The 25,903-nt window shown below is 36.3% G+C and overlaps 5 protein-coding genes and 1 long non-coding RNA gene across 6 annotated transcripts; 1 reads left to right on the top strand and 5 right to left on the bottom strand.

The window, feature by feature from the left end:
* Positions 1-58: 58 nt before the first annotated feature.
* Positions 59-9,471, bottom strand: LOC110860765 (zinc finger and SCAN domain-containing protein 2). The gene is made up of 8 exons (XM_022109862.2): positions 9,156-9,471; positions 3,193-3,561; positions 2,839-3,127; positions 2,196-2,733; positions 1,855-2,111; positions 1,200-1,523; positions 1,047-1,125; positions 59-695 (listed from the first exon to the last, which is right to left on the bottom strand). Exons 2-8 carry the CDS (start codon positions 3,545-3,547, stop codon positions 285-287), a joined length of 2,253 nt encoding a protein of 750 aa, XP_021965554.1. The 5' UTR covers positions 3,548-3,561; positions 9,156-9,471; the 3' UTR covers positions 59-284.
* A 146-nt stretch (positions 9,472-9,617) lies between these two features.
* On the bottom strand, positions 9,618-11,604 carry LOC110860797. The gene is made up of 3 exons (XM_022109909.2): positions 11,360-11,604; positions 10,515-11,219; positions 9,618-10,251 (listed from the first exon to the last, which is right to left on the bottom strand). The coding sequence occupies exons 1-3, from the start codon at positions 11,439-11,441 to the stop codon at positions 9,998-10,000; spliced, it is 1,041 nt and encodes a 346-aa protein (XP_021965601.1). The 5' UTR covers positions 11,442-11,604; the 3' UTR covers positions 9,618-9,997.
* Positions 11,605-11,820: 216 nt separating this feature from the next.
* LOC110860804 lies at positions 11,821-13,494 on the bottom strand. Its single transcript, XM_022109916.2, has 4 exons — positions 13,301-13,494; positions 12,742-13,236; positions 12,546-12,669; positions 11,821-12,464 (listed from the first exon to the last, which is right to left on the bottom strand). The coding sequence occupies exons 1-4, from the start codon at positions 13,377-13,379 to the stop codon at positions 12,317-12,319; spliced, it is 846 nt and encodes a 281-aa protein (XP_021965608.1). The 5' UTR covers positions 13,380-13,494; the 3' UTR covers positions 11,821-12,316.
* Positions 13,495-14,082: 588 nt separating this feature from the next.
* On the bottom strand, positions 14,083-15,640 carry LOC110860810. The gene is made up of 3 exons (XM_022109922.2): positions 15,451-15,640; positions 14,738-15,358; positions 14,083-14,670 (listed from the first exon to the last, which is right to left on the bottom strand). Exons 1-3 carry the CDS (start codon positions 15,530-15,532, stop codon positions 14,438-14,440), a joined length of 936 nt encoding a protein of 311 aa, XP_021965614.1. The 5' UTR covers positions 15,533-15,640; the 3' UTR covers positions 14,083-14,437.
* Positions 15,641-20,042: 4,402 nt separating this feature from the next.
* On the top strand, positions 20,043-23,243 carry LOC110860795. Its single transcript, XM_022109907.2, has 6 exons — positions 20,043-20,612; positions 21,005-21,139; positions 21,245-21,383; positions 21,455-21,505; positions 21,858-22,235; positions 22,911-23,243. Exons 1-6 carry the CDS (start codon positions 20,278-20,280, stop codon positions 23,157-23,159), a joined length of 1,287 nt encoding a protein of 428 aa, XP_021965599.1. The 5' UTR covers positions 20,043-20,277; the 3' UTR covers positions 23,160-23,243.
* A 98-nt stretch (positions 23,244-23,341) lies between these two features.
* Positions 23,342-24,348, bottom strand: LOC118439358. Its single transcript, XR_004837388.1, has 2 exons — positions 24,207-24,348; positions 23,342-23,755 (listed from the first exon to the last, which is right to left on the bottom strand). It is a non-coding gene; the product is annotated as an uncharacterized LOC118439358 (long non-coding RNA).
* Positions 24,349-25,903: the final 1,555 nt, after the last annotated feature.

Here is a 25,903-nt window from a genome sequence, read left to right as displayed (position 1 = left end):
CAAATTCGTATCCACCAAAGTGCCAAACCCTGTATGTAAATACACACATAATTCCACATAATTTGCACTAATATATTTGTATACAAAATTGGCAAGTACATATATGCAGAAATACGCAATTCAATTTTGCATAGATATATGTATGTACATTTCATAATTTCCATATTAATATATGTACATCAGTAACAATGTAACGGAGATAATATTAATCACGGTTGCGTAATTATATAAAATTAACGATAAATATCATCATAAAATCAAAATTTAACAATACTCTGTAATATTCAAGTAGTCACTTCTTCATCTCCTCTCTGGACCACACGCTTTTTCGACCTTCGCAGTCTATCTTTCGACTCCAAAGCGACGCCATGTGCTCCTCTCAAATGCAGTCTTAGCGCCGAATTAATCACGAACCCTTTTCCGCACTGGTCGCAGGTGAAGGGTCGCTCTCCCGTGTGAATTGCGCGAATGTGGGCGTCCAGCTTGTTACGAAATCGAAATTCTTTCCTACACTGGGGGCATTTGTGGGTGGGGATGACGTAGCCCGGAGTGTGACTATCTCTCACGTGCTGACCCAATCTTCCACCTGTTTTGAAAGCTCTTGCGCAGTGGGGGCAGGGGAATGGTCGCTCTGTGCGGTGGGTTCCCATGTGCGCCGCTAGTTCAATCTTGCGGACGAAACAGACGCCGCAAGTCTACAGATAAGGACAATAGAATTCGTTGATTAGATAAGTATGTACTTATCATATGTACGCAAATTGAGCATAACAATAGAATTGAAGGTTTGATAAATTTGTAAACTTTTTCTAGAAACATGTGTGATTTTTATCATTTCATTTTTTTCAAATTGTCATTTCTTAGCATTATCCAATTTACATTTTTTAAATTTCGCAAGCTCATCCTTTCCATTAAAAGCCAAAAAAAATGGATAGAAAGTAAATCAAAACAGAATAAGAGGACTGTTTGTAGTGAATTTTGCAAATTTTTGTGAAATCACATTTTGCAAGACTTTCAACACAAATGTGCGAAAAGCGTAATTTTTTTACCTGGCATTTATGCTTTTTGTCGCCCTCGTGGATCTGCTTGTGTCGGTCCAACCCTGCCTTCGATACGAGTCTGGCTCCGCTGTTGCAAAATTGTCAAAAACTTATTGTTACCATAAATATTTATATATTTTCAACAAATCTAATCGTCTTTACCATTGATCACAAACAAACGGGTCGCCGCCGTGCTCCTTGACAAGATGGGCTTGGAAGGTGGAAAATGCTGAAAATGTTTCGCCACAAAGGTCACATTGTCGCATTGGCGCAGGTCGTGGCGGTCCATCGACATGGCGCTCTCTCACGTGGTCCGTAAGATCGTAGCGGTGGTAGTACCCTTTTCCACAGTGGGGACAAATATGCGTGGAAGGGCCGGCGGTGTGGGCGCGGGCGATGTGGCGCTCCAAGGTGACCTTATCGCCCACGGTGTAGTCGCAGTGGGGACATTTTTCCCTTTTTTCTTTACTGTGGGTATGTAAATGTCTGGAGAAAGAATAATTGATTCTTCGGATTAGTTAGTTTTTAGGGATTAATTCCAAAACTCTGGGCGTATTCACGTCATTAATTGCAACTCTTGCAAATCTTTTGCAAAATTTCGCAAAACTCTCTAGATAAATGTACGATTTTTGTTCGCAAATTTACTTCACTAAATTATTTAGGAAAGACTTGTATTCACAAATTTACCCATTGAAGTGGCGGTTTTTCATTTTTTACATTTTGTGAAGAATGATTTTTTCTGCAAATTCTTTGTAAATAAATTTTGCAATACCAGTTTGCAGTACCCTTAATAATAATACAGATAAATAATTATTACCTCTCCAGGGCTGTCTTACTGATGCACCGCTTAGGACAAAAACTACACTCGAACGGGTTAAAATGCGTCAGTGTCTTCAAGTGTCGCTGTAAACGGGCCTCATTTTCAAATCGGTCGTCACACACGTCACAAACTAGCGGTTTTATCCCCTCGACTTCATGAAGCTTGACATGTCTCGCATAATTATCCTCGAGGCAGAAACCTTTCCCGCATTTGGCGCAGAAAAACTTCTTCTCGCCTTCTTCATGGCGCATCACCTGTCAAATTAATTTTTGATTAATAATTAATATCGTCTGAATTTGGGCACGACCAGTATATTCTTGTAGGACCAATTTTATCACCTTGTGCGCAGCGAGCTTGCCCTCGAAAAGAAACCTTTTCTTGCAAATTTGGCACTGATACGGGGTGAGCCCGTCGTGAGTCTGCTTCAAGTGGTCATTCCTCGATTTTATGTTGCTAAACCGGGCCGGGCATAAGGGCACGGTGCAGACTACGCTGTGGTAATGTTTGATATGACCGCTGACCATGACCTCGGTGGGAAAGTATTTAAGACAAAAGGTGCACTTGTGGGGACGAGTGATGTCATATGTGTAAACTATGTCAGTTTGATTATCGTCTGAAGGTTTGCTGATGTCGGCGTCGGGCTCGATTTTGGGGGTCGAATCGTTGTCGTCGTCATCAGAGCTTGTATCCTCGTCTGAGCTTGATGTTAAAGAAGATTTTTTTTCGATTGAAGGATTCGGTGAAAAAGTTTCTTCGAGTTCGACCCCTGTGGGTGGAGCGGTTAGTGCGGTTTCGATGCGGGGGGAGGATGGCGTCCAAATTATGTTTGATTCTTCTTCTTCAGAAGAGGGAGAATCTTCCCGCTTTCGTTTAGTGCTAGAATATATTTGCAAATTTAATACAAAGATTAGTCTTAATTGTGCTAAAATTTATAAATATTACTGCAAAAAAGTATGACGGACTAAAAATACACCAAAATACCCGAGCGTTCTTGTCATGACTTTTGCTGTGCTTTTAGGTCTCTTTAGGATAGTAGGAGTAATACAAAAGGCACTGTCGACATCGTCATCGGTATTTTGACCATCCATCTCTTCGTCACTAATTTTTTCGACACTAATTCCCTGGGAGGCGAAATTATCGTCGCACGCGAATTGGTCGACCACGTCGCCGAGGGGATCAACATCATCAGCATCAGCAGGGTCATCATGTTCTATTTTGACTTGGACCTCGTCAGACATGCAATTTTCGTCATGTGGCTCTGCATTCGCTCCTAATTAAAATAATAGTTATTTTGTAATGTAAATAAAATAAGGGATTAATTAATTGACTGTTCACCTGCCACACGAAGGAGCATGGCACGAATTTGAGTAATTTTTTGCCTTTCATCGTTATCCCCATAATTTTCTAGTTGGGTGGCAGTGTGGAAAATTGTGGCCTGGATTTGACCAACTTTTGACAAGATTTCTTCCTCCAGGAGAGAAATTTGGGTCTTAATTTCTTCCATTCTGGCGAAAAGAGGGTAACAGTCGGTGCAAAGGTTACACGTTTCGTCATCATCGTCAAATTCAGATTTATTGATGGGTGCTAAGAGTTTGAGTTTGCAAAGGGTTGAAATGCTCATTTTCTGGATAGAATTTTGTGCCGTGTCGTCGTCGTCGTGGATAACGCGTAAACAGATAAGGCAGGACATGGTGGATGAAAAATCTGTAAAAAAAAAATTAAACGAAGACAAATTTCTTGATTTTGTATTTCCAGATAAGCAATAAGTCTAGGGTTGCCCCGGGTAGTGGTACTACCCGGTACCCGGCTACCCGGTACTCGGCCCGAAATTTTGGCCGGGTACCCGGCTACCCGGCCGGGTACCGGGTAATATTTATATATTTAAAATAACGGGTATTTTTCTACTTTTTCCAGAATTTCAACAATTTTATAAGTTTTAAAATTAAAAGTTAAATTTCTACAGTGCAGACTTCATTTCAGATGAAACTAGTATTTTGTAAAAATTGGTATGGGTCGCCTTCTCTATGGTTACACTCACTACACTTTGCTCCCCCAATCCACCAATATGACCCCAACAGGTCAACTAGATGACCGATGTAGCCTACCCTTGAACTTGTTTCCTACATCGTCCAATATGCATATGGCAAAAACTTCGCAGGCTAATGATTCGGACAAGAAAGCGCTGGTGGAAAAAACTTTTTCTTCCCGGTATCCAACATTGCCAAAAAATTTCCCGGTCCCAAAAATTTCCCGATTTAGTGACCTTTATAGTAATTATTCTCACAAACGCTTTGGACAATACAATAGTACTTAGCTAATTACTTGGTGGTTGGTTTACTAATTGTAATTACCATGCGCTTCTATTATTACACTGCATTTGATGCTACGTATATTGATTTGTGGGAATAAGAAGCAGCAAGTTTTGTTATATTTCTCAGCGTTGATCTTCAGTCCCGCGAAAGAGCAGATCAACACTGCATGTACATAGATAGGAGATTTTAGAATTTAATTGAGTGTAGTAAAGAGTAGAAACTACTACCAAACTAATGCTTTCAGTATTTTTGATAAGAAGTATTTTGTAGTCAGTATGGCAGAGCTAACTGTATATACGAGGAATGAACTGCGTAACTGCAAGAGTTCTCATGTTACAAATTTCTTGTTGATCTTGAGGACCAGTTAGCTTCCGATTTGAAATCAATTTTTCGAAAGTGCTTTCCCCCATTTATGCATCGTTGAAGGCGAGACCCACAGAGCCAGTTCTCGGTGAAAGCACCCACTGAATTCAAGAATCTTATAGCATACGTAATGTAATGCATAAGTTATTTGACGCATTTATCTTCTACCTCTTTTCGATGAAGTAGATTTATGTGAACTATAGCCAACCAGCTCACGCGGGCCAAAACAACCACAGAAATAGGTCATTTGCTTTCTAGCGACCCGTAGCATCGGGGAGTCGTACATTTGTTAAAAATGGCTATCTTTCAGGGAATAATTAGTATTACAGTGTCATGTTGCAAAGTCTTCAACAAAATGTTCGATTTGAGCGTCTCCCTTGACACATTAACCAATATGTAGCTAGGTTTCGAAAGTTCTTCGTGGATTGCTTCGAATTGAAGCCTTCAGGGCATTCTACTTGACTGGGTTTTGTGGGTTTCAAAAATGTCTTTTTCGACTGTTCCTTGACAATCTAAATAGTCTCCAGGAATCCTTTTTTAAGGTCATGCAAATTAATCTCTTGGCTGTGGCCAAGGTATAAATAACCTGCAGAAGTGTGCATTTACAGGTCACCTCGAAAAATATGTCACAAGAAAAACTTTGTCAATTTCCAACTGATTTTGCTCAAATTTTGCACACTATTGGGGATAGGGAGTACGCAATTTTTGACGACTCCATTTTTAAGTAGATGATTTTTTTCTGACTTATGGGCCAAAAACACCCTCCAGAAGGATGTTTCTTAGAGGATTCCTCCCAAAACAATTTCGATAGAGTAATTTTGTGAACCAGAACTCTGACAATATTCAAACATAAAAAATATTCTTTCGTATATTTATTGCTATATTTTTGCTTCCGCGAGTAAAAAAATCGGTAATCAAATGGCTGAGATAAGTCGGTTGGAAGTTTCCCAGCATTGGGCGCTGTTGTGGTAATAATGCCAGCAAATCATTATGCCATGCACCCCTGTTAATTGATGAATTAAAAAAAAATTAAAAAAGTTGCAAAATAAAATAAACCGTAGTAACGTTAGAAGTACCTCACCCTGCAATATAAATAAGGATGTATATAATTTTTCACCAATGGTGCCGAATAAGTGCACAACAAAAGTATAAAACTCTATAATTTGGTTCCAATGGTGCATTATAATCGAAATATGTAGGTGTAGAATTTTGAGATTTTTTGCATCAATAGTGTAGAATAAGGCGCAAAATAAGGTTCATAATGATTTGGACATAACTTTGCACCAAAGGTGCGGAATAAGCCGACAAAAGAGATCATAATTGTCATATATTCTTGCACCAAGGGTGCAAAATAAAGGGAAAAGGAGGAAAAGGCCGAATTAGTATGCACCACCTGCGCAGCATGAGAGACCAAGTGCCATATACTTTATGTCAAAATTATAGGATTATCTTTTCCGGACATTGCAACAACTACTCAATAATAAATTCAATTAAAACTTAGTTAATATACAAAGCACAACACTTTACAGGTTTTGGCTCTCTAAGTTCAACACGGGCCGCAAATCCGCTCATCGGGTGAAACACATTTCGACGAATAATTTCAGATTGTTACGAATTCGAAAAATGTGACGAAAAACTTCTAAAACTTTTTAGTGGTATCAAACATACAGCGGGTGGTGATGCAAATAATGGATTATCATTTTAATAGTTTTGTTTTAAACTTTCCGTTACACTTGCTCTCACATAAGAATCTCGTTTTTTCGGGTTTATTTTATTGGAGACTAGACTGAATCTTACTTTCAACTCCCTTAACAATTTTATGTTTCGCCATTCAAATTTCCATTTCGGATGTTAGAAACCCCCGCTTCCTTTCAAGATTTTACACACTAATTTGCCTTATAATATTTAAAAATTGACTTGCGGTATTTATTCAAATTTGAAATGCATTTGTCAAATTTTTATTATCTCCAACGATCTGAAAGCCTCTAGCTAGTTTTAGCACACTGTGCATTCAACTCCTCAAGACAGAGTTCTCAATTAATAAAAAATATTGATATACCGTAGGAATTCATATTTAATAAAAATATAGCTTGAAAAAGTAAATGGTTCTAATTCTAAGGTGAGGAAGTGCACTTAAAAGTACTAAACAAGCTCCCCACATCTCCGCCACCCAGATAATTTTACTGCTACGCTATGTTGTATGTAGATCGCTAAATAATTCTTTATGAGAAGCATACATACCTAACTCAAAAACCTATTCCCAAATGCTATAAAACTTGGCATAATGTCTTTCACGGACGATGGTGAGAGTGGCTGCATAAGATTAGTAAAAACAACTTATAGCAAAACAACTAATAGCCTCTAAAAAGCAGGAACCCCATAAATAATTCTGGGGTATTTATACTGGTCGATTAGAATAATTATTTTTATGACTATTGACTAGATTATGATGATCATGATTTTTATAAAAATTGACTAGATAATGATAATGAATATTTTCATGACATGGCAATATGAGATTTTTGTATGGTTTTGAGACTGGAGTCCGGTAGGGAAATTTGAACCCGGCTCCAGTCAGTCTACAGATAATTGAGTTTTGTGCACATTTTATCTTCCTCAATTTGTGTTTTTGTTGAAGTTTTTGCCTCTCCTCTCCTCCTCTTTTAATTAAATTAACTTGAAGGTCTCCTTTTGTCATTGGTCAAGAGGAGGAGAGGAGGAGGTTCCTTTTGTAAAAGTAGCATCTTTTCTTGTGTGTGATAATCCCGACCATTTGTGAAAATTGCCCAGTGTCGGCTCACCATTCCGAGGGAGAACACCGTACCTCTAAATTGTCCCCTCGTCTCATTTACACTCTTAAATTTTGTAATAGTTGGTTTATGTGTGATAATAAATACGACACTGAAGAGCAACTATTTGTGACCACGTCGCCCTCATTTGCACAGTTTTAACGGTCACATTTACGCCACCATCAGTTACACACAGTCACACATACAAATATATACAGTCCCATCACGCCAAATCTTTACAATACTGGATCCTCACCCGTTTTTTTCTTTCCCGTCAACTGAAAAATTGCGAATTCATATTTTATCCTCCTGCCTCGTATTTTTCATCGGTTGTTCAACTCCATGCGCTTCTCCATTCAGCTTTCCATTTTTTCCTAGATTTGTTAAAAACTTACCTAAAAGAAACGAGAGAGAAAAACGGGGTTTCCTTTACGCTTCAAATTTTTCAATTGATTTCTTCTACCCGCTTCAAATTTTTCGGTAGGTTTTCGATTCCCGCTTTGTATTTCTGTCTTCCATTTTCTCTCATCTTCCTTCCGGCTTCCTCTTTTTCGTCCGTTTTTCCTCCCTCTCAATTTTTTTCTGCCCGCGTCGTCTTTTTATCGGTGGTTTTTCTCCCTCGCAATTTTTTTCTTCCCGCTTCGTATTTTTTTCGGTCGTATTTTTTTCTTTAATTTTTTTTCCCTCTTCCCCGTTTTTTCCTTCCCGCTTCGTATTTTTTTTCTTTAATTTTTCTCCCTCCTTCCCGCTTGTATTTTTTCGCCCTTTTTTCTCCCTCCTTCCCGTTTATTTCCTTCCCGCTTCGTATCTCTTCACCCTTTTTTCTTCCTTCTTCCCGTTTTTTTTCTTCCCGCTTCGTATTTTTTTGCCTTTTTTCTCCCTCCTTCCCGTTTTTCCATCCCGCTTCGTATTTTTTTCTTTAATTTTTCTCCCTCCTTCCCTTTTTTTTCTTCCCGCTTGTATTTTTTCCACCAGCGCAAGAAAGTGGATATTACATAAATGAAAGAATCATCCTTATTTATCATAGCAATCATTTAACAAACTTGTGATGTGAGGCTTAAAAAAGTTAATTGTTGAGGGGATTCGAATCCCCGCACAGAACAAATTTTGCGAGACTTTCGAGGTGCTATCCTGCGAATCTATTAGCAAGATAGCATTTCGAAAGTCTTGCAAATGAACGAAAGAGGTCTGTCCTGGTCTTTTTGTCATGGACGTTCGCTATTTCTCTCGCTGATGATCGCGAGGATGAATCTGCGAAATAATTTTACAAAAAAACAATAGCTGTTTAGCAAAAGCTTTGAGAAATTTTGAAACCTTCTAAAAACTTCGCAAGTTATGCGTAATGTGCGAGATATGCTAATTGACTAATTTAAAATTCGTTGACGCGAGTGCACTCAAAGTAATTTTAAAATTTGTATGATAACTTCCAAATAAGTGTTAGCCAAAGTTGTACTTATTCGTTCCAAACATATTATTTGATACCAAGTACAAAAATGAAACCCATCGGTATTTTTTGTATTTTTTTAAGATTTTGCATTTTAAGTAAGAAAATTGAATATTTAAATTACCCGGTCGGGTAGACCGGGTACTTAAGTCTACCCGGCCGGGTACCGGGTATCCCAAAACAGGCCGGGTATGCCGGGTACCGGGTAACTACCCGGTACCCGGGGCAACCCTAAATAAGTCAGATAATATTATGCTACAACGAGCATTTCATTAAACGTTTTATAGTGCAAAATATAAAATTATTGTGGCATATAAAATAGTTTTAATAGTTTAATACACAATTATTGTGTATTACACATTTAAGTGTATGTATATATAAAATAAATACCTAGCAAATTGTACCAATCTTTAGATGCCGTCCACCGCTGATGTTAATGTCCACCGCGACGAAATTTCATAATTGTATGACATCTGCTAAATATTCTACCTGGAACCAAACATGGAATTTCAAATTTCAGTCTCCGAATTTCCGAAATCAGAAATATTTACAAAGATCACATGGAATGGAAACTCGCACCAAAACTTTGTCTCATCAAATACCATATGTTGTGCATGTAAATCATACTTTTATGTATGTAATTTACATACATAAAAGTATTGCAACGTAATTGCAATGTACGTATGAATATGAATATGTAAATAAATAGATAGAATTGTACACAAAAATTATAAAGTAAAATAGAAATCAGACAAATAAAATATAAGAAGTCAATCAATAATAAATCGCAGATGGTGGAAATTGATTCATCTAGCCATGCAAATATCGTGACGTATGCAAACTTCAATATTATACGGAGTAAGGATTTCAGGATGAAGCTTTATTTAATTTCATTTAGCTAATTTACAACTATTTTACACGTAATATTTTTTGGGTGAATGATCGATCACCTATATTAAAACTAAATCTGATTAGAAATAAAACTAAAAAGCTAAACCTAAAAATTTTAGAGAAATTAAGAGTCATGATGATCAAAATAGGGTGGCTACATTAAAACTTTGATAATTACGTTATCATAATAATAAGTGAGATAATAGATAAGTCAGAAAACGATCCATCATCCTATCCATGGAAGGTCACATTAATTAACAATTACAAATTCTCATTAGTAAGAAACAAATTATACACAAATAACTTAAGTTCGGAACATCATAATATCGATATTTAGTCGTTCATTCTTTAGAAAATCGCTCTTCGAGGGAGGGGGGTTCATGGGTGTGGTAATTGCTGAAGGTCGGTCTGCCCGTGAAATCCTGCGCAACTCGGACAGGACACGTCTTCTCAGCGCAGACCCAGTACGTCCTCCCACTCGGGCGGACGAACTTGTTGGGGCGAAAAATATAATTGTCGTAGACGAGACGATCCGCACCGTTTTTTCGATCCGCGCCGATATACGTGATCCCCCACGAGGCGTGGCGGAGGGGTTCTGAAAGTAATTTGGTAATCGTTTAAAAATAATGTTACCATTTTGAAAATTAAGTAAATGTGCTCTGAATTTTTAATTAAGCAAACTACGAAATCAAGAGTAAACTTTCCTCTTGTCAAGTTAACGATACTCGGGATTTAGTATGGTTTAAAAAATTAAGAAATCAGAGTGCATTTACTTTCCAAAAGGGTACCATTATTTTTTAAAGTGTAATTAATTGTTTAATTAAGTAGCATTATGTTTAGAATATTTTGAAGGCTAACCTTTCGAATCTGTAGCCTCATTTGGCACGCGGAAGGGATTAATCACGTTCTTAATCTTTTTCATAATGGTTTCATTTATAACCCGCTTTTTAACTTTGGGGTTCGGATACTTGGGATTTACGGGTAGTTTTTTCCTCCTCCGTCTAATCGTGGGATTTTTCGGGGTGGGGATCGGACTTATTCCAAAACTGTCGTGATTATCGTCATCTTGAGGGGAAATTGAATTGCTAAAAAATCCGATGCTTTCGTCGTCATGTTCTTGCATGGCTGAAGAGTCGTCCCCTTCCCCCTCGTCGTCGTTACCGTTGTCATACTGAAAACTACCGTTGTACGATTGGTAAAAGGAGGCAGGGATGTTTTCGTCTTCGTCGCAATCGTCTTGGTCGTTGTCGTTAGAATAGTCGTCGTCATCGAATGCTGGGACGTTGACGTCTTCTGGCTCCAGCTCGTACACATTTGTGACGACGGGGGGTGATTCCGGCCCCCAGTCTATGGAGACGCCTTGGTCGCCAATTTCGACTTCGTTGTCTTCGTCGTGGCCTTGTTCTCTTTGATTTTTTACATCTTCTTGTTCCTCATTACTTCCGACGCCACAAATGTCGACGTTGTCACGGTGATAACGGTGGGATCCATCGTTCGGGACGAGGATCATGCCCACGTTGGGGCGAGAAGCTTTGAAGGTTCGGAATTCCTTAAAATCTGAACCTATTATTAGAAAATTGGGAAAATTGAACTTTAAATTTCGAAAATGAACTTATTTTCATACAATTGAATTGTAAATTTGACAGATTTAGGAGTAAAATTAATTTTTTAAAGTGATAAACAATTAATTTTATAACTTTTACCAAATTTGAGCTCGATATATTCATTGAGAAGGTTGAGTTTTTGGGAGAGTTGGTTAAATTGGTGGACCAATAAGGGGTCCATGATGATAACCGTTTTATCCGGGATATGACTTATGTGGTAAGGTAACTCGATAAGTGATTAACTGGAGGACAATTATTTAAGACAAAATAAATTGCAATTTACGATTTGTTTACTTTTACACAAGGTAAAATAAGAAAGTGAGAGGAGCATGAAAAATGCGCTGCGGGGGAGAAGATGAGATTTTTGTGTGTAGGTAAAAATTTTTGCTCATGAGATTGACGAGTAAAAATAAAATTTGCATGCAATTCGTTAAATTTACACAAATTTACGCTAATTAAGGAAAAACGTTAATCAGAATAAATTACTCCCTGGCTTGAAATACTCATTTTTTGACGCTAATTTATATTTACTTGGACTTCAAAATTAAAAAGAAATATTGTTTTAGATTTAGATATGTCGCTGCAAAAATATGACATGGCTTTATTGGTTTTATCGTAACATATTTAACCACCATTTCGCAAACTGTGTAAACTTGTATTGACAGAAATGAAAGCAATTCACGCAATCATTTGTAACTGTAAAATCGGTAACTTTTGTAGTTTTACAAACTTTTACAAAATTTTATGAAATGAAGAGACGCCCTTGATCTGAGCAAGTTTACAAAAATTTGTAAGCTAATTTTTCCCCGAAATATTTGTAAAATTTTGTAAGTTTACATAATTATGGATCTTACAATCCTACGTTAATTGCCTTATTATTTCATACATCAAATAAATTTATGTCAAATGTTCATTTTTGCAAAAAAATGTATTATTGGATTAATGAACAATAATTATTAATGACTCGTTGTGAAACAAATTTGCAGTTTTTAACAAGTAAATAAATACTTTAAACTCCGATTTTAGAATTTTCGTATGCTTTCTTTTTATATTTTATCATCTTTGTCCTCCCGTTAGCGAGATTGTGGTCATGATTTGTGGCAAGGTATCATTATTTTTTAGCTCTCTGTTCAGATCGGCGTGTGTCCTTAAGTGGTTGTGAAGCGAGCCTGTTCCACCCCCTCGGGGACAGCGGTACGATTTTCTGTCAGTAAAAATTATTTATAATCTATTTCCTAATTAATAAATCTACGTAATTACAAATTAAGTGGTTAATTGGCCATACTGGCAGCGCTTGCAAATGTATTTCCTTAACGTCTCATCCCAGTCGAAATAGCCGTAAATTTTTGCCCTCTTCTTTTCCGGAATGTAGGTCGCGGCGTCGTCGTAGTCGGTAGTAATTTGGTTGGCTGAAATTTGAATAACAGTCAAAATTACTAATGCAAATTTGTGTTAATCAATTTATGTAAGTTCAAATTTACCAGATTGAATAATCGATGACCTCTTTCTCTGCAGGATTTCTTCTTGTCGTGTCCGACTCGGTACTAACTTCCGGTTCGGATTCGTTTTTCTTTTATAATTCTGTGGATTACCGGTAAAATTAGCTACGTTTGTAATTGGAAGACTTGACCCTCCGTCTTCGTGGTAGTCGTCGTCGTCACGGTTATCGTCTAGTTCCTCGTCGTCATCATTGTCCCAGTTTATCCCTCTCGCTCTAAGCTGTTCTTCTATTTGAGACGTCGTTGCAGGTTCCGATATCCTGGCAATATTTTTAAAACGTATTCTTTCATAGGGATTCTCGGGGTTGATAATGTCCTCAAAATTGTCCTCAGCAAACGTGTCATCAGTAAAATGTTCTGTTTTTGTAACTACTTCTGTATCATCTTGAATTTGATGGATGTTATTTTTCTTGACGAGAACAATTCCCCCGGAGGGATGGGTTTGCTTGAAATTTTGAAACTCTTTAAAGTCTAATCCTGTTGATGGAAGACCAATTATTAATTTATTAATTAAGTGTTACGCTTAAAAGTTAAATCTTACCAAATTTAAGCTCGATAAACTCTTGGAGGATGTTGAGTTGGACGGATAATGTTTCCACTTGCAAGGTCAAGTGTGTCATGATGACGGTTTAATGGTAATTGTTTAATAATTTAATTAGTTATCTTAAGAAAATTGAGATTTTTTATTTTGTTTACTTTAAAATGTACAGGAATGCAAGGATTTGATATTCGCGCGAGTGGACAAGATTGGTTGAAGGGAAAGAAATTGGTACAGGGTTCGTGAGAAGGTGTGTTTTTGAAAAGTATGCATGGTGTTTTTTGTGTTTAATGATTGATTGTGTGTTTTTTGATATTAAATTAAACTGGATCGTATTAGCTACGTGCATAGGATATGAAATGATATAAATGTAAAGTAATTAAAAATTTAGTTCAATTTGAATCAATGAAAGTGTGTCGAGTCGAAGCATGGTATGAATTTCACACAATCAATTAGATTCCTTGCTTTTTATGATAATGTTTACCAACTAATTAACTAATTGATCGACTGTAATAAATAAGGCTTGTAAAATCATACAAAATCACAACTAATATATTGCAAAAAATCTGTCCGTTCGGAACCCTGACCGAGCTACATATGAACAGTACATAAGATTCATGAAAATGAAGAAATTTAATTTAATTTGCATCATGATCTACGTAATTAAATTCCAAAATTTATCACTGATTATTTATTGCGCGACGAAATCAATGAATAATTTTACAAATTTGATGTTTAATAAAGCAGATATTAAGCCGAAAAGAATCACATTTTCAAATGCGTAATATATTTCGGGTGTTTTAAATCGAAGGATTTATTTCTTAAAGAATGAGTCATTAAATTCTTGCCATTACTAAATTATGTAGCTAATTAATTAGGAACTAAATGATCCAAAATACTTTTTCATGGTAATAAACAACTTTGTACAAAAACTTATAGGTAATAAACTATCTACATATTTCCAAAGTAATTTCAAAATTTCATATAAAACTATGCTACGAGAATTACAGCAAAATCGAAATCGACTTCAAACAAGAAAACAAATGATAAAATAAAATAAAATAAAAAAAATGTGGCTTTCAGTCATCATAACAAATCACAAAAAATTCCATCCCGTCACATAATCCGTTAACTATCATCTTAATTAGTTACAATAAATTTGGGATGGTTATGCATCCTATTTTGAATCGGACGACCATTTTCGTCCTGTGAAATTCTGGCCGGACACTTTTTCCCGACACAAAGCCAGTAAATCCGACCATTTTTCCAGTCATGCTTGTTCACCCGGAAGAGATAATCTCGATACAACATCCTCTCCCCACGCTCAGTCATTTTGTACTCCACGCCAAACTCGGCGTGACGATGGGCCCCGTCTAATAAGAAATTACTAAATTAGTTACTAAATTAAATAATGATTGATTTAAAAAAAATGGAACGGACCATGTTTTATGAACTTCACTGCTGAAAACGAATCCCTCGACATGATCCCCGATGTCACGTTTTGCTTCAACGTTTTTGAAATGTGGACAGTTTTCGCCACACTTTTTCCCGACCCTAATTTTTTTAAGAGTGGAAGAATTCCTCGCATAGATATGAGCGATCTGACCCCACGGGTTTTTTTAGTGCTGCCCGGGATCGGGGTGAGGTCGGGCATCCGATCTGATCGTGACGACCTTGATAAGACCCCGATATTCGGATTGACCGAATCGTCTTCCTCCTTGTGGTGCATGTCATCATCGCCAGTGACGTATTGTCCTTCTTGTTCGTAAACTGGGACATCACGTTCCTGGTCAAAATCGTCGCCCTGGTCGAAATTGTCGCTCATCCAGGAAGGCGACACGGTTTCGGATTTGACGACGATTCCGATATTATCGTTTTGTTCGAATTCCTCCTCGTCACCGTAAAGGGGATCTTGTTCTTCTTCATCGTCATTGTTAATTGTTTCGTCGTATATGTCGCCATTTATGTGGGACTGGTTGAAGAGATTAGATTTCTTTACGACGACGAATCCTCCACAAGGATGGGTTTCTTTGAAGGATTGAAATTCCTTGAAATCTACCCCTAAAAATATGATATAAAGAAATCATGATTAAAAAATAATAATTAATTAGTATGTAGGCTATAAAAGAATTTTAAATTTGCGAAGAATTTACCGAATTTAAACTCGATATATTCCTGGAGGAGGTCAAGCTGTGAAGATAACAGGGTAACTTGATCGCTTAACGAGGGACTCATTATTTAAAAAATGTTTAATTTGGTTTTATGATTTTATGTAATTTGAAATTTAAAGGAGAAAATCAAATTTATGTCAAATTCTGAAATAGAAAGTTGGTTTTTCTATTTTTCCATGAAATGAAATTCAGCGGTGCAGATGGGCAAGGAATTTGTGAGACTGCATGAAAAGTTTGCATGAAAAGGGTGACAGCATTATTTTCATGGAATTGTATGCATGACAAGTTGGAAAGATAGAAACTTTTTATTAATCTTCGAAAATGGTTAATTTTTTACTACAAAGTTATATTTATTCCTCATTTTTACAGAAATTAAGGACTTTTTAGGGAGCGTCCAGAAATCACGTGATCGATTAGAGGGGGGGGAGGGGTCTGAAATTTGTCACCTATTATCACCAAGGGGGGGGGGGTAATGGCCGGCAGTCACGTGACATGCCACGAAAAAATTTTCTTCTAACTTCGGATGTAAATAGTAAATTTGATAATATGTATTTACTTAATCGTTAACCTCTTTTACCTTAAATTCGAATTCGGCGTATTTTTAAATTTTTACTTGACAATCTTATGTAGGTCTGGTTTGTAAATTTCTTACAAATTTCAGTGCACATTCATAGAACTCTCATTATTCTTTCAGATAATAAGTTTACGCAGTTGTCCTTAAGATGTCATGAATGTTAAATTACTCAATATACTTACTGATTAGTATTACATAGTTCTTTCAATAATTTTAAAATTTAATTTAACTGCGGATTTGAAATGGCACAGGAATATTATTTTTGGGTTAATTTGTGCCATGTGTTTTCCTGTCGGAAATAGGTCAGTTTGGCGAAAAAAAATCCGCCACAAAAAATCACACTTGGCGAAAAATAGGTTTAATGTGTATGCTGTCACGTGACCGCGGGGGGGGGGGGTAATGAATTTATCACCATTGGTCACCAAGGGGGGGGGGAGGGGGTCAAAATTGTCCAAAAATCGATCACGTGATTTATGGACGCTCCCTTATACAGCGATAAATTATGTTGTTTTAATTGTTCGAAATCATACTGGTATAGTCATGCAGGTATTGGTTTCTCGGTTTAAAATTACTAACGCTTGGTATTAAAATTTCGTAAAAATTTTCTGCCGGTATGCCAAAACTTAATACCGAGCTATTACTACGCCGTTTTATCAACACCACTTTGGTAGAGACATGAATACCGCTTGGTATTATTTCAATACCAGATTTCTAACAACTCTTAGAAATGTATATGCAAATATGTACATATTTGCATATACAAAAGACAACATTCTTATCCGGATCGTCTCGTCGTTGGACGTCGTGTTGTTCCCTTCAGACCGTTGCAAGTGCACTTAAAGTAAGGCGACCCAGGTCGGCAGGTCCCCCCGGCAGGATAGTTGGCCTCCCGACAGCATGGCGAGCACATGTTCGTCCCGTAAAAAGTGCACTTCCTTTCACATTGGGATTGAGCATGGGAACGAGCTGTAAAATTATTTTTGCATGTTTTAAAATTTCTGTATGTTTTTAGCAAAAGAGTATGGAAATCGAAAAGTTCTATGTATATTCACAATTTCTACAAAAGTAATTATAATCTGGACAAAAATTAATGCAGAGGAATTGTGGAGAGGTCTTGTCCACAAAAATTGACGGTGGGCAAATTTTTGCCCGATTGATTTTCATAATGATAATTTTGTACCCACCAAGACAGAAGATTAGAATTGTGATGAGTACGAGACTCTTGGGAACGTTTTGGAACTTCATGGCTGCTTTCCGAAATTTTACTGACAGCAGTATGAAGGAGTTCTGTTGCAATGCGGACCCTTTTATGGGATCGGTTACAACTTTATGGTGTATGCACGCGGTGTAATTATTGATTTTATATGTGCATGTGTAAATGTGAAATAATTGTTGGGATTGGATTGTACAGATATTGAGACGCAGTACATAAAATTGTCCATTGATAGGGGTGTGAGAAATAGTGTAAAACCAGTTTAGCCTCCAAAATTGGTATGATTTTAAATACAACTATATATGTGAAAACATGTAGAAATCTCTTCTAAATAATTTCTATAAAATTTTGTTATGAAACTTTTCCTCTTGATGTAGATACATATATTACATATGTGGGTGAATTTGTACTTGTGTTGACTTTTTGCAATGTTCTGTATATGTACCTACTCTGCTACGAATTCTTTTGTCAAACGTTTTTTAGTATATGAAAATAACGGGTAATAATTTTTATTTAAAATTTACCACATGGATGCATAATATACCTATATATATTATAAAAATACAGAGTTTCAAAATTTCCTCTTGTGGAGTGCACAAACTTATAAAACCTGACTGCAAATTAGTCGCTCGGATTACGCACGGTTTCCATTGCAGATTTATCTCGAGCTCTGCGTAAATTTAGCAAGGAAAATAGCAGAATTTGCACATGGCAAAAATCATACATACCCCTGGGAGTAAGAAAATGTCGAAGATCTCATCCCCCTATCTCTGTGATGGCTTGGATTAGAACAAGTCGGCAGGAGAACGCGAGACGCTGTTTTGTTCCAGAAAGGGTTACTGTGGAAGACAAGAGTTATACGGACAAAGCTTCCAAACCCACTGAAAAACCTTTGAAGTCCGAGCTATTAAAAAATGTAACTTGGATTTCAAAACAGGTCACGGCTGAGTCATAAGGCGCAAAAGTTATCAAAAATTGGCTATGAGCTCATTTCATCGATTTTATTTGGTCACAAGAAATTTATCCGCAATGGCAGACCTTAATAATCTGAATTACGACTTGTGGCTTAAAATTGAGACCAAGGCCTGGACTAAAACTTCCAGTAGTGCAGAAGTGCTCAAAAAATTTTTTCTCAACGCGTGTGACAAATTCCCACTGGAAACCGTGCGTAATCCGAGCGACTAATTTGCCGTCAGATTTTTTAAGTTTGTGTACTCCAGAAGAGGAAATTTTGAAACTTAGTATTTTTATAATATATACAGGTATGTTATGCATCCCTGCGGAAAATTTTAAATAACAATTATTACCCGTTCTTTTTATATACTAAAAAACGTTTGTCAAAAGAATTCGTGGCCGACTAGGTACATATCAATAAACATATCCAGGTATTCTTGATTGATTAAATACGTCAATCAATAGAAGCTTCAATTTTTATGCATAGCGCAAATTGTACGTATAATTTGCGCAACCTTTGCGTGTAATACGCAACTTGTAAGGAGTAAACAATCAACTTTTTTTAATAACGTATGTACATGCGCGTGGCGTTTTTTACTCAAAACTAAAAAACGTAAATCTGTCCATTCTAATAGATAAGTAATACATAACTATTTTTTAAATGCAAATCTCGGCGAAAATTTACACAACCTTAAAACCCCAGTATTAAAATAACACCAAACGGTATTCATAAATATGTAATCTACCAATGTTGATATCAAGAAATCAATACATCCGTGCATACATATCTACTGTACCAGATTTCCAACAATGTACGCATTTTTTATTTATTTCTCCTCGATGCTATTTGTACAATTCACATGCACACAAACAAATACATATTACACAATTTAGTAAAATAAAATCATTCCTTTTGCATGATTCTCCATGGACTTGACAACCATTCACACGTGTCAATAGCCAAGGACAAAATAATTATTGTTTCATCCCACAACTTGATCATTCCTGGTGATGATGGAGGCCGAAACAAATTGAAAAATTATATGAAAAACCCACTCTTAGAAATCCAGTATTAAAATAATACCAACTTGGTATTACCAAGCCGTATTTATATGTATATATATATGGCTCTACTAAAGTATTATTGACAAGTATGATACCGTGCAGTCTTACATAATAACCCGGTTTTAATCGTCACCAAACGGTGTGCATATGTACATATGCATGTGACTTCACCATACAATGGTTACCTAATGGTGATAAAAATTAAACAAGTCAGGGATAATTTGTCACCATGCAGTGAAAAAAAAATATCGCCATTTGGTGAACTTAAATATGCGTACACCGCGCCGTGACGATTAACACCGGATTTTTAAGAGTGAGTAGTATTTATTTAATTAATTATTTATTTCATAGAATGGAAGCACCCCAGATAATTGGGTCATTAGGTTTCAAGGTAGTACAAATAGCTCTAAAGTTTTACCATATCAGGTGCAAATTTTCATGGTTCGGTGTACATAATTTCCATACAAAGCGGTAGCAGCTTCAATACCGAGAAGTACATATTTACATAAATACTTGCCTGCGATACTCTACCAGATTTCTAACAGTGTGCGGATGCAAAGGCTATATAACTTATCAAGGTTATTTTTTGAACGGGCTTAAGTAATAATTTGCATGATGCAGCATTTATTGCTTGTCCGGACAGTATTGACATACATTATCACATCATATGTAAGTCTGTCACATGTTGCATAAGATATGTACATATGTAAATTCGTACATAATCTGATCGCTGTGACGATGAGTAATTCCTAAATAAAAGTGTGGAGAAGTTTTTTTGTTTGATTTTGTGATTATAAAGGTACATACATACGTTCATGTATATGCTTGCATGCATCCTTACCACGTTTGTATACATTTATGTAACACTCGCACATTTTTTTGCGTAACAGTTGTCTCGTCCGTCCGTGTAAAAATATTTCGCACGAGTCGAACCGAGCTTAGTGTTTAGCTAAACTTGTTCCGTGTTGTTTTGCATATTTAAATATTCACCTCAATTAAAAGAATGGCTCCGTCCAGTACGGGTGACGTTTTGTGTGACCCACTCCGGCAAAAGTTTGTGGACATCCTAAATTCCAACGGGATCTGGGATGAGGTTGACAACGTCGTGATGACCGAGCCCCCCGAGCTGAAGGGGGAGCACATGGCGACAGCCACGGTCTATCTTCGGTACGAGTTCAAGGACAAGGAAGTCAAGGATAAGAATCTATTCGTAAAGAAGTTCACGTCCAATCCGGCCCATACTGCGTTTGTGAAGAAGGGAAGGATTATGGAGAAGGAAATGTCATTCTTCACCGAATTTTTACCAAAGGCAAGAGAATTTTGTGGAAAGTATGCAGGGTAAGTTTGGCAGAGCAGATTTTTCATGTACACTCTTAGAAATTGAAATAATACCAAGCGGTATTCATATTCATGTTTGTATGACTCTACCAAAGTAATATTGATAAGTAATACCGTCTAGCAAAGTAATAGTTTGGTATTAAAGTTTTACCAGATCGGTAGCAAGTTTTTACAGACCGGCATAATTTTAACACCAAGCGGTAGCACCTTAAATGCCGAGAATATGTATAAATATGTATACATGCTTGACTATCTATATCAGATTTCTGGAAGTGCACTTAGGTAATTACCTGGGTTGCGTATTGCAATTAATGTAAAGTTGGCGAATTAAAGTGTTTGCTACCTTTTTAAAAGCATATTACCACATTTCGCTAATTGGACAATTTGCGTAGGTGTGAAAAACTCTTGGATCTTTTCCCCAAGTGTTGGTACGCGGATGAGGAAATGGTCGTTTTAGAAAACCTCGTCCTTGACGACACCTTTATCATGCTGGACAAGGAGGTCAAGCAAGACTTATTCACGGCAAAGTGAGTGAGCAAATGATTTTTTTGATTTGATTTGTTGAATGATGTTAATTTTCTGATATATTGCTTAATTTCCAATTACATAATTTAATATTTCATTGACTCCAGACTGGTGCTCGGGAACCTTGCAAAATTCCATGCCGCAACGTACGCCTTTATTGAAGAGGAATGCGGCGGAAGTGAAAAGTTTGCAGAGCTCTATGAATGCCAATGTTTTGAAGCGTTCATGCAGGAAAATGACCCAATGGTATGCATTCTTGGGAACGTACATAGCAAATTACTATGTATTTACATAAACATGAAATTATTTGTTTAAAGATGGAACCCATGTTTGACAATGGAGCAACAACATGTATTAATTTGCTAAAGGTAACTAAAAACTTTGCAAAGAATCTAAAGATATGTATGAGGGTATTCATAAATAATTACTTTCGTAAATACCATTAGTATCGCAAAATAAGTTACGATAGTTACGAAATCTTGTACGCGTGGTAAGATTCTGTCAAAAAATTACTAAGGTCACAATTTTTACGAAGCTTGACCCCTTTCTTTTTTCATTTTGCGATACGAAGAATACGAAGAAATTATGAATACCCTCATTAATTCTGCGCATCGTACCATAACTACTTACATAATACTCTTGTAAATTAAATCTAATTCTGTCCAATATTTTTACAAGTTTAAAATTGTCACAAAAATTGAACCCTATTAATTTCTACAGGGCCATCCAGTCGAAGGTGACGCCGAGGCTGTCGAAACTTTGACGAGTTACATGGGAAAATCGTATCCCCTCGTGACCTCGATCGTGAAACTGAATCATTCCGAGAAGCTTCTGGTTCTGAACCATGGCGACTTTCACAATAACAATATGCTCTTCAAGAAAGACGCCGAAACGGGTCGAGTGAACGACCATGTCTTCGTAGATCTTCAAATAACCCGGCTAGGATCACCCAACTTAGACATCGGGTATTACATGTACACCAGCGTCCAACCGAAGATTCGGCGGGCGCATTTTATGGAATTGCTGCGCCATTATTATGACACTTTTGAAACAACCGTTGGCATGTTTGGGGGAAAAAAGTGTCCGATAAGTTATGAGGTAATTATTCTTAGATATTTGAGCATATATTATTTTTGACTTGGTTACACTCTTAGAAACTAGTATTAAAATAATACCAAGCGGTAGTCCTGCACGACTCTACTACAGCGGTGCTGATAAGGAATACGGTGTAGTAATAGCTATCAGTATTAAAATTTCACCGTATCGGTAGATAATTTTTTCAGACCGGTATAATTTTAATACCAAGAGACAGCAACTTTAATAACACTAAATCAATCAATACTATCAGATTTCTAACAGTGTAAGTTGTGCAACGTCGTTTTGGTCAATATGCAACAGCGATTGAGGTAAGAATATACATAATTGCAATGCCGAAAGGTAATACGTTATTACGACCGGAATGAGACAGAATAACCTTAAATAGGCAACATACTTATACAAGGTGGTATACGCTGTTAGAAATTTGGTATAGTCAGGCAGAGTTAAGCAGGCATTAAAGTTGCTACCGCTTGGTACTAAAATTATACCGGTTCGTAGAAACTTGCTATCTATATTGTATAACTATTACTACACATATGTATTAACTATGCAAAGAGTCATCAGTACCACATAAATACCACTTGGTATTATTTTCATACCAGAATTCTAAGAGTACATTTATTTACATAATTCGTTCGCACTCAAACAAAGAATTTACCTGTAATTTGCTTTTAGGACTTTGTTGCCGACTACAGAATAAAATCCCAGATGGGATTTTTCACCACTCTTTCCTTCATTGCGGCCATGGGCGCTTTGAAAGATATCGACATGGAAACAATGTCCGAGGATCCGGTCGATATGATGGAAATATTCAATACCGCGATCAGAAATTGGATTGCAAACAATCCCGAGAAGGCTGCCGCCATTGCGGAAGAGGTCGTCGCAGTGGTCAAGGAACATGGACAAGTTAGTGGACCAATATAAAATAAAATTTGTTTTACAAATTTCGATATAAAATTGGAGTATTAATCAAAATACATATGATTAAATATATATGTTCAAAAAATATTTTTTTCATGCAAAATTTATTCACTAATTCAAAATTTGAAAAAGTTATTAATTATGTATTTACAAAAATATTTCTTTATGCAAAATCCATTCATTAATTCAACACTTGAAAAAGTTACATATTTATTCATTATTCATTATTCACTAATTGTTCATTTTATTTCATACTGGGATTTAGCATGACAAAGGAAATGGCTATGAAAATTTATTTATGTTTGTCCCGGAATTTTACAGAAATTAACTTTTTCTTGTGATAATTTTATTTATTTAGATAGTTCCATGCAAATTACACACATATTCATCAGAAAAATGTTAACCGTAGTATCGTCGCGTTGTTGGTGTTGGTCGTCGTGTGGTTATCTTCACTCCGAGGCAGTTGCATGTAATGGCCGCATAACCGGTGTGACAGTACCCACCGTTCGAGTAATGCGCATCCCGACAGCACTTTTGGCAAGCACTTATTCCGCCCGAACATTTCTTGCCGCACTGGTGCGGTTGAGCGTGGCAGAGGGCTGTAATTTTTTGGACTTATTAGACAATATTCGCAAATTCGTAATAATGGCTTCCGAACAGAAAAGAATTTCTACATTTTGAAAGGTGATTTGTTGAAAATTATGTCATCTTTCTGCAATTTCGCCTTTGTAAGAGAACAATTAATTTTGCAATAAAATTAGCGAATTCTTGATAGGTCGAATTTCGTACAAGCATTGAAAGATTTTTTTTTGATAAAGATTCATAAAATTATACAGAACAGAAAATTATGTTTTCAGCAATATAAATAATTCCTATATTTCGAAACTCGACATGTTGAAAATTTTTTCTGCAAACAAAATCTTTAAACAGAAAATTTCGAACTAGTTTTGCAGTAAGATTTGCGAATTTTTTGCAGATTAGACATTGAATAATTTAAAATCGGTTTATTTTATTTGGTTTATTTGTATAATATTTACGAGACAAACTCACCCAAACAAAAGATGATAACTCCGAGGAAGACGAGACTTTTGGGGATTTTCTGTACCGTCATGGTCTTTTAATTTATGAATGGACAACAATTTTCCAAGACTTCGTCACACTTTAGGATCTGGAAACAGTATGAAATAATTTTATGCATCCAGGAAATTAAGTAGTTAATCCAAGTAATTGTGAGCTCCTTGCGTGTGGTGGTAATTATTGGGTTCATATATAAATGTGCAATAATTGTGATAAACATGTATGTGAATTCCACTAAATATGCAGGCACATATATACAATGGGAAATGATATGACCAGAGAACAGATATGTATTTACGAAAAATCTCTGAAATATGTATTTAATGTTTAGGAAAAAAGCCCAAAATATTTAAGAAATATGAAAGAAAAAAAAATATTATGTTTTCGTTAAATTTATATTCCTAAATATGTGCATATGTACAAATGTATGTATGTGTTTTTTGTGCTTGTTTTTTGTGCTTGTTTTGTTCTCATTTTTTATAAATACCTATCTAAAGTATTTACCTGGCTTTTTAAATAATAGCGGAAATATTTGTATGTTTGACAACCTAGAAATATGCAAAATATTTTGGAAATTTTGTGTTCTATGCGACCAAGGGAAAACACCCACAAAGTCCGACAGTTTGTCGTTGTAAAATGAAAGAGTTGAAAAAAGATACATATCCGCGCTCTGAATATGACGAACAGGTTTCGCCTTACATATTTGCATGCACAATTTACTTATGCAAGTAAATATGTAAATATATGTACATACATATATTAAAGTACAAGTATAAGATTAGGGAATTTTGGTCCAGATTTTTTAAACCAAGTTAATTAAATAAATATTATTTTTTCCATTATCGAGATTGTGAGGTTTTTGTATGAATACTCCATACTTATCTTCATAAAGTAATGTCTTCGAGTTTTATATTTTTCTTCATGAGTCACGTGCTTGTGTGCGTGCAACTATCTAAATACGTGCTAATAAATGGTTAAGTATGTCCATAAAAATATACTCATTTTCAGAAAGCCACAAAAAAACGAGGTGGTTATCCTTAAAACTGTCTTATATATTAATCGGCTGGGAGTATCATACTGCCTGTGATGTTCGAACAATTTCTCATCCAGTCCTCATCGTGGCGTCGGAAGTTGAGGGGGGACGTGTGGGGACATTGGAATTATGAGATATATAACAAGAGTATGTAGCGCCATACCTACACACTTAATAATTCGGTGAAGTCACACAGGTAATAATTTCTCGGTAATAAATTTGGTAATAATGTTTTACCACGTAGTATAAATTCGCTACGATAATGGTAAAACTTTATTACCAAGCCACTACCACACGGTACAACTTATCATTACCACTTTGGTAGAGTCATATACTTGTGCTTTTCGGTAATGTTTATTACCAGACTAGCGTATAGCCCGGCCAAGGCCGGGTTCTAGAGTGGGGGGTGTGCCCAAAGCGAAAAATCCGTCATACTATACTTTAAATAATTCGCAGTGAAGACTTTGTCATACTACATACATACATCAGAGTGAGGGTTTGCCCAAATCATACTGCATTTTAATTAACCTGGTCACAGTACAATTTAATTTCCCCCTGTGGGGGTAGTTGAATAGTTAATTACTTAAATTCCCGTCGCGTGGGAGTAACTGCATAGCTAACTATTTAAATTCCCACG

Source organism: Folsomia candida, unplaced genomic scaffold, assembly GCF_002217175.1.
Source record: "Folsomia candida strain VU population unplaced genomic scaffold, ASM221717v1 Fcan01_Sc034, whole genome shotgun sequence".
NCBI lineage: Eukaryota > Metazoa > Arthropoda > Collembola > Entomobryomorpha > Isotomidae > Folsomia > Folsomia candida.
This window is presented reverse-complemented; position numbering and strand designations above follow the sequence as displayed.

Bases quoted from the DNA above. Each gene is read 5' to 3' on its own strand.
- LOC110860804 (XM_022109916.2), bottom strand. From the start codon at position 13,379: ATGACACACTTGACCTTGCAAGTGGAAACATTATCCGTCCAACTCAAC. The intron at 12,670-12,741 runs GTAAATTTGAAC...TTCAAATTTCAG, and splicing joins GTCATCGATTATTCAATCTG to CCAACCAAATTACTACCGAC. The intron at 12,465-12,545 runs GTATGGCCAATT...TTTTACTGACAG, and splicing joins TACATTTGCAAGCGCTGCCA to AAAATCGTACCGCTGTCCCC.
- LOC110860795 (XM_022109907.2), top strand. From the start codon at position 20,278: ATGGCTCCGTCCAGTACGGGTGACGTTTTGTGTGACCCACTCCGGCAA. The intron at 20,613-21,004 runs GTAAGTTTGGCA...CAATTTGCGTAG, and splicing joins TTTTGTGGAAAGTATGCAGG to GTGTGAAAAACTCTTGGATC. The intron at 21,506-21,857 runs GTAACTAAAAAC...TAATTTCTACAG, and splicing joins CATGTATTAATTTGCTAAAG to GGCCATCCAGTCGAAGGTGA.
- LOC110860810 (XM_022109922.2), bottom strand. From the start codon at position 15,532: ATGAGTCCCTCGTTAAGCGATCAAGTTACCCTGTTATCTTCACAGCTT. The intron at 15,359-15,450 runs GTAAATTCTTCG...TCATATTTTTAG, and splicing joins ATATATCGAGTTTAAATTCG to GGGTAGATTTCAAGGAATTT. The intron at 14,671-14,737 runs GTCCGTTCCATT...ATTTCTTATTAG, and splicing joins AGTGAAGTTCATAAAACATG to ACGGGGCCCATCGTCACGCC.
- LOC110860797 (XM_022109909.2), bottom strand. From the start codon at position 11,441: ATGGACCCCTTATTGGTCCACCAATTTAACCAACTCTCCCAAAAACTC. The intron at 11,220-11,359 runs GTAAAAGTTATA...TTCTAATAATAG, and splicing joins ATATATCGAGCTCAAATTTG to GTTCAGATTTTAAGGAATTC. The intron at 10,252-10,514 runs GTTAGCCTTCAA...AATTACTTTCAG, and splicing joins TGAGGCTACAGATTCGAAAG to AACCCCTCCGCCACGCCTCG.
- LOC110860765 (XM_022109862.2), bottom strand. From the start codon at position 3,547: ATGTCCTGCCTTATCTGTTTACGCGTTATCCACGACGACGACGACACG. The intron at 2,734-2,838 runs GTATTTTGGTGT...AATATATTCTAG, and splicing joins GTCATGACAAGAACGCTCGG to CACTAAACGAAAGCGGGAAG. The intron at 1,126-1,199 runs GTAAAGACGATT...ATTTTGCAACAG, and splicing joins CCGTTTGTTTGTGATCAATG to CGGAGCCAGACTCGTATCGA.